We start from the raw sequence: 16841 nt of genomic DNA, 5'->3' as shown, positions 1-16841 counted from the left end.
TTTGCAGCTCTAAGAAGAGGAGCACTGCCAGTCCTTTTTGCCCCAGAAGTGATAGTTTTTCTGTTTGTGGCGACTGAACTGTTAAACCAGCAGCACCTTTATGAGGGAGGAAAGAAATGAATGTTTCCTGCAGGGACTTGGCCCAAAAAGCTCTGTAATGTTACGTGACAGAGAAATTTTTCAAGGACAGAGCGCCATGAGAGAGCGGTGTCTTCCAGTAGAAAGCAGAACCATGACTCGTCTTCATTTATGGATCATGAAAAGAAAATTAACTTGTTTCATACAACTTTCATCTGTATTATCTTTCTGCAGAGCTGTCAAGCTCCTGTCCTCCTGGGCCAGGATTCTGTAACTTCTACATGCGTCCCTGGTCCAGTACCACAGAGTCCTACATAAATATTTGACTCAGGTGTGTTGAAGCAGAGCCACATCCTAAAAGCTGTGGACATCGACTCTTGGGAATTAGCTTGTCACTTGTGGTCTGAACCAGTTCAAAACGTTCAGGTCCGGATCCCAAATGTGTAAAACTGGGGTCAGAAATTAAGCCAGTTTTACACTCATCAATACCACAAATGACAACGAGAAAGTGTGTGGATTTCAGAAATGTTGAATAGAATTCAAAACGGGACTTTGAAGTAAATTAAAGCACCATGTTGTATATTTTGATATTTGGTTTGGTGTTCAGTTATCTCAGAAGTGGAAGCAGAAGTGGAATATGAAAATGAAAGTGATGCACATCTCTATGTAAACTCCAAATTAAATATTTAGTGTGTGAGCAAAATACTCCTAAATGCTAAATGTTAATTAAATATTTCGTTTGGAAGTCTGACCTGTTCAAAATGTTCCTATAACATTTCGAACAGCCACATTTTGTTTTCTTTATGATGGACAAAATGACCAAAGTTTTGCTGTTAATTTTTTTTTTTTACAAAATTAAACAACCTTTTACATCATATTTTATTTAAATTTACTTGCTTTTGTGGTAGTGAAATGATAAAATGTGAAAATATTACAAGAGTATGAATACTTTTGCCAATCACTGCATCCGCTGCCTCTTTCCTGTCTTGCTGTTTGTGAAGTAATTTTTTTCTTCTAAAATCCGAGGCGTGTTGGGGATCAGGTAGTGGGAGGGTAGCTCTGTGGGAGAGTAGGTGGACTCACTCCTCCTGCCTTTATCTTTGTCCTTTTTAGTTCATTGCAAAAACAGAAGATAGCTGCGGTGTGGGAGGATGCTCTTGGCTGACGAGAGGGATTACCAAAAAAGAACAAGACGGGTCCTTGATTTTTTTTTTTCTTTTTTCTCTCTTCCACAGCGTCTTTTGATAGACAGCTAATGAAGGCACAGATGGACCCTGGAGACAGAGAATGAGGCCAATTCAAGATAGCAGCCCAAATCCCCAAATACTGACACTTCACAGCAGTTTTCTGACGACACATCCCAAGCTGCTCTTTCAAAGCAGCTTATTAAAAACACAGCCGAAGAAGGTATATTTGAAGCACCTCATAATCTGCAGGAATGGCCGAGTAATGAAGCAAGATCTCTGCATTTACTGATCTCCATAGTATCATTTTAGGATCCTCTGATCTGTAATCAGTGCTTATAGCTATGCATACACTAAATAAAAATACAAATTTGCCTTTTCTCCCACCATCTGAAGTTAAACCAGACCCAGCTTCTCTTGTTTTTGGTTGAAAGTGTCAAAAGCATTTCTACTTGCAACAAAAATGAGAGAAAGAACATGTCAGACTTATTTTTATCAGCATTTATTAGCATTACCTTTGCACCATGACTAGAACGTTTTGTCTAGTTTGCTGGCGTTCCAGCCCGATCCTCCTTAGAGAACTGGACTGTAGTGACTCAGGCTGGATTTCAGGGCCACCAAGACTTCTCCACAAGACTGAGATCGCAATATTGCAATTGTGACACTAAAACATTGACATTTTGTCCTGAAGCCATTTTAAAACCAATTTAGCTGCTTATTTAGAGTTGTTGTCCATTTAGAAGACCAATCTACATTCAAGCTTTAACTTCCTGCCTGAATGTTCTTTCCTTATGATGCCACCTATTTTATGAAGTGCACCAGTTCCTCCTGCAGTGAAACAGCTCCACAACATGATGCTGCCACCACCATACTTGACGGTTGGAATGGTAAAAGCATCCCTGTTTTTCCCCTAAGATTATGGCCAAAGGGTTCCACTTTGGTTTTAACAGACTGAAGGACAAGTCTCCAAAAATGAAGATTTTTATCCTTGTGTTCATTTTTATGTTTCTTTTGAAGTAAAGGCTTCTTCCTTCCTCACAAGGGCTTTATGTTCTGTTTTAGGGTCAATTTGCACATTTTGGACCGAAACAAGTTACTCTGTGGGACACAGAATCAGTCTCCTTCCTGAACATCATGATGGCTGGACATTCCCATCATGTCTGTACTTGCATATAAATTATCAGCAAAGATGAATCAGAATTGTGCAGCTCCACAGTTCTCTCTTCTTTTTTTTTTTTTTTTACTTTCAAATCATATAAAAAAGAAATTAATAAATATATTATATAATTATAAATATATTTTCTCATTATTAAGGCATTTAGCACACAGACATAATCAGACGTTTGGTCTTATTCAACTTCAGACAGTGGAAGTGTCTTTTGATTTGATGTGTATGAATTTCTGGTTTCAACAGTATATCTGCTAATACTTATCTCTGTTTCCACTGTTTGCTGTATTTTTTTTCTCCAGCTCACGTTTCCAATCCTCCTGCGCCACCTGGAGGAATGTGTGAAGATACACAACCTAAGACTTGCTCTCTCCTTGCAAAGGTGGCATGTAGCAACCACAAAGACACAACTGATACAGTTAAATCCTTAAATTGCTGTTACATAATTCGGTCACTTTAGATTTTTTGTTTCTTTTAGCAATGCATTTCCATTTCAGTGACACATTGTTACACTCTGTCATAAATGAAGTAATGGTCCCTTGTCCCACAAACATCTTTTAAATGTATCTTAGCATAAACACAATAAACATATAGAAGGACCGACTGAGAAACTCTTTGACCAAATGCACACTAAGTTCAGTTTGTAGCTGCGTGTTCTCCATCAGTGCGCACATTTTAGTCCATTTGAGTAAACTTTGGGGACACCATATGGTGGAAATGTAACGTAACCTTGTTGGATTGGGGATTTATGGTCGCTGTTTTGGCGGAATGAACACAAGGGGGCAGCAGAGATTCTTCTCTGTAGCCAAACAGTTGGACTCCCACAGTTTTCACAGCAGCATCAAGCTGACAAATTAACGACACAGCATGACTTTTATGATATACAGCTTTGGAAAATTTGAAAGAGGAATTATTTTATGTAATTTTTTAAATTATCATTTGAAAGTTGACAAAAGTAATCACTGGACTAAAGAGAAACTGAGGAAAAACTGTATGAAACTGTAAAAACGAATCAATAAAATAGAGTAAAAAAATTTTTTTCAATAAGAAACTACTAGTCAGACTAATGTCAATACAGTTTGTTTCATGGAAATAAAATTCCATTCAATGTTTTCACATATTTAGCTTTAAATAAAGAGCTTATTCTTGATGAGACTTGTAGGAAAACTGGTGTCTTCAGTCAGAGGCTTCTTCAAAGCCACTGTAAAACAGAGAGCTACAGGAGATTCTTCCTGCCAACACCCATCAACATCTACTACAACAACTCTGAAGAATCTTAAATCATTTGAGTTACAACAATATTTAATCTCCCTTTGGGATTAATCAAGTATTTTCCAATTGACAAAGATATATATATTGTAAAATTGCATAAATTACAATTTGATCAAATAAATGATCACCAAGCTAAATGAAACCAGTCAGGGTTTGTTTATTTAGTACAAGAGGAGCAGCGCATGAAGATGTAATAAACAACTGGAGGGTCATTTATTTTTTAAGAGACAGTATTATTTAGGTTCTTCGTGGATGTGAATTTCAGCCCCTGTTGTGTCTGCTCTCTCTTCCCTGCGGATTGACTTTGATTTTGACCGTCCCGTCTCACTTCTGTCTGGGTGTGAAGACAGCAATACGCTCCGGGGGTCTTCCATGAGAGAGATCCTGTCTTATCTTCCCTCCTGTAAAAGTCAAGCTTCATAAGGAGGATGTAATTGTCTTCTCTAATGACTTGCACTTGGAGGGGGTGGGGCAGAGGACAAAGGGGGCACAATAAAGGATTTTAGGGGCCCTCCTGTAGGAATACTTTGCTTCAAATTGCTGAGCAAATGAAACTGCCCGTTGTTTCCTCAGCCTGGGTCGGCGCTCTGCCAGACGGAGGTGAGGCAGGACCAAAGAGGACCCAGTCCAGAACACCTGCTGGGGCCTAATTGGCCCCTGCTGCAGTAAATGGCTTCCTGTGGCTGCGTGTTTACTTCTCATTTGCTCTGTGGGCTCTGTTTCCCAGCCCCTGAAACAAGAGAGGATCGCTCTAAAATCTTGATTCCCACAACTTTCTGTCTCTGTTCTTCTCCGACTGTCTCTCAAATAAAAGTTTTCTGACAGCTGCAGCTCTGTAGCTCATGACTTAACCACATGGGTACACTGAGGCAGTTTGACACAGGAGGGAAAACATTTAATGTGTTCATCCTAATAATGTGACTTTTCACTCATGAAGTTAGGCAAAAATAAATAAACTGATGTTACAACTCACTGAAAGTTGATTTCTGTTGGTGGCCATGCAAACTTTTCCACCCAACCAACATTCCCAATTCATACAAAGAAATTTTTTAAACATTCAAGCGAATCCCATCTATACCTTCCTCCACTCTCACATTGAAGACGTTCCCATTCAACCAAGAACAGCACCTGAGTCTCCTTCCAATGGAACTCACCTGGAAAAATCACCTGGAAAAATTCCATATGTAATCAGGATTCACCTGATCACATATTTATTTGCATGGGATTTAATGTTGTTATTATTGTTGAATAACTGTTGCTTCCTCAATTGAAAAATAGGTTTTTAAATCACAATTGGATTTTCCTGGTTAAATAAAAGTAATATAAAAATAAAAAAGATAGTGAGCCAAATCAAGGAAACCAGTAGAAAATCTGTTAGGAAAGGGACTCAAGTAAGAGTAGCATTACATCTACATATTTTTACTCCAGCAAAAGTAAAAAGTATCCACCCAAGAAATTACTCAAGTAAGATTTATAGAGTATTTTGTAAAAAAAGGCTTCACCAAATGTAGGTAAATTAAGATGAGGGTTAGGATTAAATAAGTCTTAACTTCTTCCTATTGCTTTTCAAACAGAAAAGTGGTTGTACACACATTAATTTGTTCTTTGTTATGCATGCACATACTTTCTCTGTCCTACTGATTGCTTGTTTTCTTGTTTGTAAAAACCTGTTTGAAATAAATCAAATCATATATCGAGTTATAAGACACATACCTGCCAACAAGTTCCACTTCTGTTTGTCTTGACCACAGATGTTTTCCCAAACCTTTTGGGAATAATTTAAATGTTTTTTGTGTTTTACTTCTATTTTGTTTTTGCTCTCAATACGCCTTGATGTTATCTCTTCATACGTTGTGGATCTGTAAGAGTAAACTTCTCCTTTTTGTTTTTATAAATATGTCTGAGCTATGAACCTGCATGCCAAATTTAAGGCAAGACAACAACAAAAAAACATTAAAAAAAAACAAAAGACAAAAAAAACAGAAGAGCTGATCTGGCAACTTTTCAATGTGAAATCCCATTGACCCCACAAACAAACATGACGAGACGGCGGCCCCTCCTGCCTCTACCGTCCGGCTGTACCATAAGCACATTCCCCACGTCCATGAGAAATACCGAAAATAAAAGCAATTAGAGATGAAGTCAAATGGAGAGTTTGCAAATCCCCTGGTTGGGTTTTTAAATAACAAGCCAATTCATCCAACCTGCCCGGGTTTTATTTGCTCAATATTAGCTGGGATGATTTATGGGACACTTGGTGCAGTAATTTGCTATCTTCGTGGCCATCTGGTCATAGTCATTTTAATGTGTTGAATTTCACAACTGTGCTTTGCAGGTCTGCAAAATGAGATTAGACGAGAACACCCCATGTCTATTCACACAAACTTCAATGAGAGGAAGATTTAAGCTAGCTACTTAAGCTAGCTAGCTATGTTTGAAGGCAGTTTTTCCCATAGCAGTCTACAATTTAAGGCTAAGTGTTAACATTAGCATTGAACATGTGGATACACATGTCATCCTGCTTCTCCACCTGTGTTGTCTGCAGATGATGGGGTTTGAACAGGTCTGCTGCAGCTGTGTGGTGAGTAAACGCTGCCTCACTACAGAGTCCTCCCTAAAGCAAGTTTGCACCCAGCAGACAAAGTGTGTTGTCACCCGAGTGTGCTGTGTTGTCGGGTACGAGCTGAAGAGGACTATGGCTGCTCTTAAGAAGTCGCACACTGTTAAGAATATCTTAACAACGCAACAAATCGTGTGTGCAGGTGACACACATCACAGAAATCAAGTTGGCCAAGTTGCTGCAAACAGGAAAAGGCTCAAACCCCAAACTAAATGTAAACACAGAAATATTTCAATCTTGTGTTTAATAAGGGATGTGCTTTAGTCACTAGTTAATTACAAGTAAGGCAGTGCTGTGAAAAAGTGCTTGCCCACTTGCCGATTTACTCTAAGCTTTTTTCTCACACTTAAATGTTTCAGATCATTAAAGAAAATTCCAATATCAGACAAAAATAACATGAGTAAATACAAATACGGAGTTTTCAAACTGACTTAGCACTGAGCAAGCAAACTTAAATATGATCTGTCTGATAAGCTAAAATATCTAAAAGAGCAACGCCTGCTTCCCCAATCTAATGAAATTCAAGAACATATGAGAGTCAAACATATTCACTTTTCAGTCTGAAAAGGGTGGAAAAGTCATTATCCACAAAGGAAGAAAATATGGCTTTCCATCTGGAAAATAACTCCAAGAGGGACAATCAACAATTAATCTGGAGGTTACAAGAATCTGAAAACTGTGTTGACCAACAGCAAAAAGGCCCATCTCAGATTTTCCCCCGAAAAAACATCTCTAGGATTCATAAGGCTTTTGGGAAAACATTTTGTGGACTGACAATATATAAGTAGAACTTTTAGGAAGGTGTTTGTTCCATTATGTCGTAAAACAACATTTCAGAAAAAAAACATTATACCAACAATCAAACATGGTGTGGTGGTGCGTTTGTTCCAGACATCAATAAATAAATAAATAGATAAAAAATAAGGTTTTGAAGCAGCATAATCACAGCCCACTTATATGTACAATTGCTATGACCTTTCTCTCCAGTGTGACTGAAAGGACTAACTTTTAGAAAATATACATCATTTTGTGTGCTTGTTGTAGGTTCTATCTTTTCCTCTATCTCTTTTAGCCTCTGTTCACTGCTTACACACACATGCTGCAGCTTACGTGACCATGTTTATGTGTGCCTGCTGGCAGTCATACATAAACAGACTGAAACTGATTAGGCTGCCCTTTAGGGAGGGTACAGATTGCAGAGAAGAATAAAAAGCTAAACTCGCACTACAATCTTTGCCTCACTTGATTACATCCATAAGGTGAGCAAAGTGTGGCCCCAGCGCTGGACGGTGAATGCAATTCTGCATCTGTTCCATTTGTACGACATGTATGGCTTGTAACAACTGATCATTTTTCAGCATTAAACCCTGCTTTTTTTATATAACCAAGCCTCATTATTTCTCAAGGTAATTTACACTCATAGGTTCTGATTGGCTCCTGAAACTGGTAAACGGATCTGGTAGAGCACAGAGACAAAAATGAATGAACTCCAACATAGTAAAGTTAATGTGATTTTTGTGTAGATGAAGAAACTTCTTATGCATTTGTTTCGCTGTTTAGTAAATGTTTAGTAAGAACATTTACTAAACAGAGAGATAATTTTAGAAACTGCATGAGAGACTGGGTTATGTTTCTGAGCTGAGATACATAGGGAAGCCAGTGGAGTCTTCTCTTCTCTCACTTCTGTGTGAAGATGGACCAAAGGCAAACAGGGAAGAGCTGGAAGGAGAGCTGGAGAAGACAAACACGTTGGTCAAAGCCAGCTGGCATGCAGGCATATTACTTACCCCAGGTGTCCACTGAAAACTTTTGGACAGTTCAGTCACTCTGCTCCATGTCTGGCTGAGTTTTTCTTTATTCAATCATTCAATCCTCTGTGAGTTTAAATAAAATGTTTCAGAGATCCAGTGTTTTCTAGTCTTTGTAACACGTAAATGTTTTTACTTTTTTCCCTTCCTGAGCAGCAACAGAGCTTTTACAGAAAACATTAGTGAACAAACAGCATCATAAAGACAAGTTAAAACAGCTGATGAGAACTTCAAGCTGTTATAAAACAGTATACCAAACATTCCTTATGTCATGCACAGCAAGATCACAAAGTTGTCCTAAATATTTTTAGTCTAGTTTCTTGTGAAATTATCTTAGTTGAAATAAGGCAAAACAAACTTCTTTTTACTTTTCAGCAAAAAATAGGAGTCGATAATTCCTTAATATCGATAAACTTTTTACTTATAACTTGAGAAAATGTCTTGTTGAACTAATCTGTCACTTTTTAACATCAATATTAAGGAATTATTTACTTAAACCATTTTCTACCTTTCTCAAAAGCTACTTCAAGTGATAAGGGCTGAATAAAAATAAAAATAATAAAAATTCCTACTACTTTTTTAGTTAATACTTTACTTATCTTCTTCCTGAACAGTGATAAAATGTAAAGACATAAAATCCTAATGAAAGCACACTCGGTTTTGGCTGACGCTGTAGAAATAGATGAATAATTTTCGTTTATGATGCTGCAAACATGTGAGGGCTGGCTCATGGTGGGGGTGTTGGGTGATGGTGTTGAAGGAAAAGACTCAGGTGCTGACTGAGACACCAGCACTGTTGAAGTGGCACTGGTTATAACACCCTTGATTTTTACACCGTGGTTTCCTCACCTCCTACACAAAGGGGTCTCTTTTCTGATGACAAAACGATTAATGGATTAGGAAATGATAAATAATCGTAATATCTGCCACCCACAGATAAAAGCCCCTCACATTTACAACTTGGCAACCCCGGGAGAGCAAGAATCCTGATTTGCGAGTGAGTTGTGTGTGTAGTGGAGAAGAAAATACCAGAGGACTCTTACATTCAGCTTGGATAATCAGGGAGATTCTTGAGAAGAGTAGGCTACTTGAAACAGATTTAGAGTAACTTTAAACGTAGGATTATCTACTTTTCCAGAGACAGGCTCCATACTAGCCCAATACGCAATTGGAAAAATGCCCCAAAAACGTCAGAGTTTAACCTGAGTGGTATTTGTTTTTCTATGCCTGCTGTGAACTCCAGTCCAGACAGTTGGACAGAGAGACAGACAGACTCTGCTCTGCTGACAGGACGAACAGGACGTCCAAGGTTTGGTTAGTAACATAAACCAGCCACAACACAACAGCTCAGAGCTCTACGGAGGCTGCCATGCAGCCGTTACATTAATGTCTGCTTTTAATGTTTGTTTTCTGTTTTTTCTCTGCTGGTCGCCACGGTAACACAGTTGTTATTTATGAGGATGACACTGCAGTGTTACTCAGAAGTAAATTATGTCATATGTTTTATTGTTGTCAGTGGAAGGATTCCCCCCCCTTTTCTTATCCGGTGATTTAAAACAAGTCACTGACACTTGGACTAAACAGTCATGTCCCTACATAAAATATCAATAACATTTAGAGTTTGTGGTTATAATGTGACAAAATATAAAAAACTTTATACAGACATGAAAAGATGAATATTTTTGAAAGGTACTATTGTCTCAAATAACTAATAATCATATTTTTACGTGTGCAGGACTATCCTCATTATGCTAAAGAAAAAATGGATGTCCCATTTTGTTAGATTTAACTATTTTAATTATTAGTCATAGTTAGTATTTTGAGTTGTGGTGCTCTTTGGTGTATTTTGAAAGTTTAATCTAATCTAATAATTTACATTTTTCACTAGAGAAATTGTAGATTTTCGGAAATCACTGATTTCACAGCAAAACATTTAAAACGAGAGTAGCCTATTCTTGGAACTCCAATGAATCCACTGCACTTCCTCAGCTTTTAGTTAATGCTAACTAAAAGCTGAGGAAGTAATGAATAAAAGTGGGCTAAACCTCGGGCCTGGTGCGGCTGAAGACTGGCCCTGGTCAGCCCTGCTGTGGCCTGGCTGCTGCAGGTGTGGCTTTGATCTAAGTGTCAATATTTACAGGTCGATGTAATAAAGCTTCATTCAAATCGCTGCCATCCTGTGGCCCCTGAATAATATGGCTGCTCTCAGCCAATCAGAGACAAGCCCGCACAGATCAAAGAGGAGACGAGCCAACCACCTCTGCTCCAAACAGCCGTCCAGCCATGGAGCCGCTCATCCGACTATATATTCAGAAACTCATCCTGGGAAACAAAACAGCGTAGGTCTTTAGATATTTCCTCATAGAGTCGCAGCTATTGTCAAACCTGGAGCTGTTTGACCTGATGGCGACTGGAGCTGGTGAGTGTCCCAGCAAGGCCGCTCAGTACCGGGTGGACCACCTCCTCAGTGCGGTGGAGAGTGAGCTGCAGGCCGGCAGCGAGAAGGGAGACCCCACCGAGAGGGACCTGAAAGTGTCCCTGGATGAACGGGAGCTGTGGCAAAAATTTAAAGACCTCACAAACGAGATGATAGTTACAAAGAACGGCAGGTGAGCCTCAGATAGACAGATAGAGAGAAGCATCTATTCTCCTGGTATTTATGTCGTTTTTTTTTTTTTTTTGTCTTTAAGGCGCATGTTCCCGGTTCTGAAAGTCAACGTCTCTGGACTGGACCCGAACGCCATGTATTCCTTCTTGCTGGACTTTGTGTCGGCGGACAACCACAGGTGGAAGTACGTGAACGGGGAGTGGGTTCCGGGAGGTAAACCCGAGCCCCAGACCCCCAGCTGCGTGTACATCCACCCGGACTCTCCGAACTTCGGGGCTCACTGGATGAAGGCTCCGGTCTCCTTCAGCAAAGTCAAACTCACCAACAAGCTCAACGGCGGAGGTCAGGTAAACGTGGAGCTGAAGCAAGCTGTTTATTGCAATTTATCGATTAAATGGATCTACCCATTTGCATATAATTGATTTATCTGAGAATTTTCTTAACCTTCCTTTTTCGTTATTTTTTTTTTAATTAAGGAGACTTTTTTGTTTCTCTAATTCGCACAATGCATTTTTGATTACTACAATTTGATTTCTATTCTTTTCGTGCTTTCAAAATGTCCAGTTATATTGACGTTTTTCCATGCAGTGAAAAGGCAAAAAAAACAAAACAAAAAAAACACGTTGTTCACGACTTTTTAAAGTTTTTGCTGTCATTTATTTATTTTTTTTTATCACAGAATAGATGTTGACAATTTTAACCTGCTGGGACCGGATGATCCCTCACTCCCAACAGAATTCAAATGTGGAACATTTTTGTGAAAAAAAAAACCAATATAGAAAGAAAAGAGTTTGACATTTTAAAACTTGACTTTGATAGGTTAATTAAAAAAAAAAGCTCAAAATATTTGTTGTGAGGTAAATAATGGAAATAAAAATTAAAAAGAAACTGAAAAGAAGATATAAGCATACATGATCATTTTTAGTGGGAAACATTTAAGTGTGAAATGTTCTTGGATGAAACAATTTATTTGCATTTTACTTTGCACATAAAACAAAATCTAATTAGAATTAAATTTTTATTTCTAACCTTCAAACTCAAATCAATACACCTGAACAATAAGGACGCCGTTTAACAGCTGCACACTTTAGTGCAGTCATAGTCTTAATTAAATATATCATAATTGTATAAATATGAATTTAAAAGAGAACGCAGGTTTCATTGATTTGCTACAAGTATTTTTCTGTTTATATTTTAATTTGTTTGTTTAGTTTTGTTTCTTCTATTAAATCACCTGTGCTCTTTTTTTTATTTACTGTAAAAAGAGGCTTAAAACATGACTAAAATATTAATATCTGTCCACTTCTATCAAAGCCTAACAAGGTGGCAGTAAAAACTTTTCCTTCGCAGTTTCTGCCAGGATGTTTCTATTCTACCTCGGGGTGAAGAAGCTCAGTTTCTCAGGAAGTTTGACCTTAGCATGAACAAGGTTCCCAAGCCAGCGAAAGCTGAACAAAAACTTAAATTATCTCAGCAAATCATACATTTTGCCACAACAACTTTTGATGCAGCTCGTAGTTTTACAAAGCCCAGCTTGCCATCAAGTTTGACACAGACACTTCTCACATCAGTCTTATTATCAACATTTGTAACTTTCACTAAGCTTGCTTGCTAGCAGGTTTGGTGTGAACATTAATGCTGTCGCTAAACAAGTCAGAAAGCAAAAAACAATCATGTATTCTTGCTGAACTGAGCTCAGTTTGACTGAAGTGTTGACAAGACAGTTTCAGTTTAGCATTAGTGCTGTTGCTCTGCTGGGTACAAACTTAAGTTCTTGCTTCAACACAAAAAAATTCTAAACCACTATTTACTACTCTCAGCCTGGTAACAAGTTTAACCATAGCAGTAGCTTAGCTTAACTGTAGCATTAGCACTTTGGCAATAGTGGGTGCAAATTAAAAATGTTTGCCTCAAGACAGAAATTATGATTTTTATGATTACTCTTACAATTTTTTACTACATTAATTTGTACACCATACAATGTATGTAAGCAGCCCAATCATCTTATGCTGGTTTTGTAGACAATTTAAGAACTTAAGTAGTTTTAATATTATATTTACAAGTTGATATGCTATATTTAAAGTTTACCAATTATAATTGTCCTTAAAATTCACTTCTTTAGTGTTCTCTCCCTTTATCATTTTAAAATGCAAGAATAACAAATGAAATACAAGATAAAATTATGATTTTATCAAAAGTAATTTCTGTTTGCTTTGTTCACTTTTCTTAAGATTATGTTAAATTCTTTGCACAAATACGAGCCACGTATCCACATCGTTAGGGTTGGAGGCCCACGCAGGATGATCACCAGCCACTCCTTCCCAGAGACGCAGTTCATTGCAGTGACAGCATATCAAAATGAAGAGGTTTGTGTAAATACACGTTTTGGTTCAATCCCATATTTTCGAAGCAGTTTCTCGCTTGTTGTTTTTTGCCTTTTTATTTTTCCGTGGTGCCCTCCACGCCACAGTGCCCTGGGCGGTCAGCCATATCTCATATAACAAAAACTGTCACTGTAAGAAATCAGATTATGCTAGCAGTGTTTGCACAAAACACACTTGTATTTTCTGCTTGTAAAGAGCTTCATGTGCACTTGAATTTCAGATAACAGCTCTAAAAATAAAGTACAACCCTTTTGCCAAGGCCTTTCTAGATGCAAAGGAAAGGTAAGAATGAGACTAAACTTAAATTTTTACCTGAATATTGATGTAAAGGAAAAATATGCCAACTATCCTCTCTTTTCTGCAGGAATGATCACAAAGACATAAGGGAAGAAGCTAATGAGAATCCCCAGTCTGGTTACTCTCAGTGTAATCTTTTCTTAAATTACATGTTCAGTTTTTTATATTTTATATTTTCAGTTTTTTTGTAGTGCTGATTATATCTGTCCTCTTCTCTGTGGAGCCAGTGGGCAGCTGGTTTATTCACGGCACGGGAACGCTCTGCCCCCCCACCAGTCCACACAGCCAGTTTGGGAGTCCCATCGCCCTGTCGCCCTCCCATGGCTGTGAGCGTTACTCCAGCCTGAGGAGCCACCGCTCTGCGCCCTACAGCAGCCCTTACGCCCATCGGACCAACTCCCCCAGTGAGTCTCTTCTGCATCCAGATGTACTTAACAAGAAATTTTAACAAAATGTTTCTGAGACGAGGAATCATCTGCACTCCTCCTAGCTTTGTGTGTTGGAAACTGTAGAGCTGTAAAGAGTATCTTGAGGTTATTATACTGTCAAACGTCTATTTTCTGGAACATGAAGTTGAAACCAGTAAAACTGTGGGTTCTTTTTCTGTTGCAGCCGGATATTCAGATAACTCATCATCCTGCTTGTCGATGCTCCCCAGCCACGATAACTGGTCCAGTCTGCAGATGCCAAACCACTCCAGCATGATGCCCATGACCCACAACTCCACCTGTGCAGCCAACTCAAGGTCTGGCTTCCCATCTTTATTTCCTTACTTATACTTTGAAACATAAATTAGATGAGTCAAAGCTGAAAAGGGAAATTAATAAAAAGAAAGATATATGCAATGATGGTTACAAATGCCATAAGTGATTATATTTATGTACAAGCGGTGCAGCTTTAGTTAAAACTACAAAATAAAACATGAAGCTTCAAAATACATCTAAACTTTTTATTTATACTCCTTGAACCAACAAACTTCAGTGTAATATTCTCATGATGCCATCTTATACCCACAAACTTTAATGTATATTTTGATAGAAAAACATATTTATAAAATATGTAACATGTTTAGACTACCCAACTACAAATATTAACCTGTTACTAATAGATATTTCACGAAGCTCAGTCACGTTGAAGTCTAGAATGCGTTCACACTGCAGCCTGAAATGACCCAATTTGGATCTTTTATCATATCGTACTTTTTTCACCGTGGCCGTTCACACTTCCAAATATATGAGACTTGAATGTGTTCTCCAGGGCAAACGACCTGACGGTGTCCCACATTCGCAGTAGAGGGCACAATGTCAGTGTTTTCAGTGTTTGCCAACTGCCATAAAAAGAACTGCTCAGTCTTTGTGGAAATAAACATGGATGCTAACGGTGAAGCATAGCTTACGATTCTGAAGTTGTTGTCCGACCGGAACCAGCATATTAACAATTTAATCCTATATTCCATCATGGTTGTTGTTTTTCTTCCCGCTTACGAGTATCAGGACGAAGAATAGAGACATTTGTTTGGTATAAGGTCGGATGAATGCGACCTGGATGTTAGGTCACATTTGAATCGGATACTATCGGATACCCAGGCAGCCTGGATCGCGTTCGAAAAGAATCCGACCTGTGTTGTTCAAACTGTCATGAAAAGATCTAAAATTCACCAGACAAAGATATATACCTGCAATTTTTAATAAAGTTTTATAATTTTTTTTCATTGAATGAAAACTAATTTTGAAAAATGTTCCTTTTGCCTGATTTTGTTAATTGAATTATTTTCATTTAAAATACCAACATTTTCTGATGTCAGATGATTTGTAAATATTAAATTATGTTTCAATCAGTTACTCAGTACTTGAGTTGTCAAACGTTTTTAGTCTTACTTAAGTAATATCTTGGATGGTTAAATTTTACCTAAGTAAAACTGTGTTGAAGTGGTGCTATTATTTTTGCGTACTCTTCCCACTTCAGCTTAAGACAATGTAATACATGGTGCAGCAACAAAACAGCGTGACTATGAATGGCAAGTAAAAGAATTGTCTATTCTTGGACTTAAACAATGATATGAAATGTGCGATATTATTAGAGATGAGGTAACAGCCTTATAAATCAATATTGTTTTCCAACAACTTCTTTTCATTCAAAATGTTTGTTTGTGTCAACAAAGTTGGAAATAAATGAGATAACCAAACAAATAACTAAACTATGAGAGAGAAAAAAGATTTTTTCAGCTGTATCGAGGTATTTCATCTGATGCTGAAGCTTGTTTGTGTCTCCAGTCAGTACACCAGCCTGTGGTCTGTGAGTAACTCTCCGCTGACTCCAGTGTCCCAGAACGGGGGTTTAAGCAGCTGCCTCGGCTCCCAGTTTCTCCGAGGATCTTCCAGTCACTATCCCAGTCTGCCTCACTCCGCCACAGCGCCCCCCTCTGTCTCTCCTATGTATGACAGCAGCTCCGCCACAGAGGTGCAGGACGCTGTCCAGTATGAAGCTTCATCCCATGGCCGGCTGCCCTCAGCTTGGACCCCCGTCACGCCTCCATCCCTTTGATTAGAGGGTCACTGAGGATTGACCTTCTCTTGAGTAACCTCTTGTTACTTTAAGAAGGAATAAACTTTTTTTAAACAAATTGTGTGGAGTATTTCACGGTGTTAAAAGAAGAACCAGCGGAGGCGTGAACCAGCCTCTAAAAAAAAATCTCAGTTTATTACTGAAGAATAAAATGCTTTTAGTTGATCTGTTGATCTGCTTATATTAAGCGCAACTGCACAAAATTTAGAGCAGGGAATCATAAAGCTCAAATAATATGAATTAGGAATTAAGAATGTTCATACTGTAAATAATTTTATAGCTCTGTGAATAAATGTTTTCTTTGTTTTGCTTTGTTTTTGATGCCTTTTGAGAAGATGTGATTTAATAATAGAACACACTTCTTTTGTTTGTTGTTTTTCTTTCTTCTTCCCTTTACATCAAAATAGATGTGTGTTTAAGATGACTAAAATGTTATTCTGGCTTTCTAATGTTTTGGATTTGTGGGTCCATAATAGGAAGCATTCAGATTAAATTTAATGTAATTTGTTTGTAAATTAATTCCAACCAGTTTTACGTCCCCACAAATCAAGCCTCCGGTTGCATTAATATGTACATTGGGGTGTTTATATTATTATAATTTCTAATAACAATTACGCATTAACTTTACAGATGCAGTGTGTTTTCATAAAGTATGTTTTTTCTTTCTTTTTTTTTTTTGCATATTTGTAAAAATATGACAGGACATGTAATGACAGGAACTTCATATTTTATCACTAATTTAATAAAACATGAAGCTCCTATGCCTACTGAAATTGCACACTGCTAGGTTAGAGGCAACCAATCAGAGCCAGGGGGCGGGTCTTATGCACCGCTTGGCCAATCCCCCTTGCGCTTTG

General features: G+C 38.1%; 1 protein-coding gene across 1 annotated transcript; it reads left to right on the top strand.

Annotated features, from left to right (window-relative positions):
• The first annotated feature begins 10512 nt into the window (after window positions 1-10512).
• On the top strand, window positions 10513-16603 carry tbxtb (T-box transcription factor Tb). Its single transcript, XM_055029600.1, has 8 exons — window positions 10513-10739; window positions 10821-11085; window positions 12970-13104; window positions 13343-13404; window positions 13487-13548; window positions 13647-13823; window positions 14032-14164; window positions 15693-16603. Exons 1-8 carry the CDS (start codon window positions 10534-10536, stop codon window positions 15961-15963), a joined length of 1311 nt encoding a protein of 436 aa, XP_054885575.1. The 5' UTR covers window positions 10513-10533; the 3' UTR covers window positions 15964-16603.
• The last annotated feature ends 238 nt before the right edge of the window (window positions 16604-16841 follow it).

This window comes from Poeciliopsis prolifica, unplaced genomic scaffold, assembly GCF_027474105.1.
Source record: "Poeciliopsis prolifica strain line A6 unplaced genomic scaffold, Auburn_PproV2 SCAFFOLD005, whole genome shotgun sequence".
NCBI classification, from domain to species: domain Eukaryota; kingdom Metazoa; phylum Chordata; class Actinopteri; order Cyprinodontiformes; family Poeciliidae; genus Poeciliopsis; species Poeciliopsis prolifica.
The sequence above is the reverse complement of the archived record's forward strand: the minus strand, read 5'-3'. Positions and strand labels throughout refer to the sequence as shown.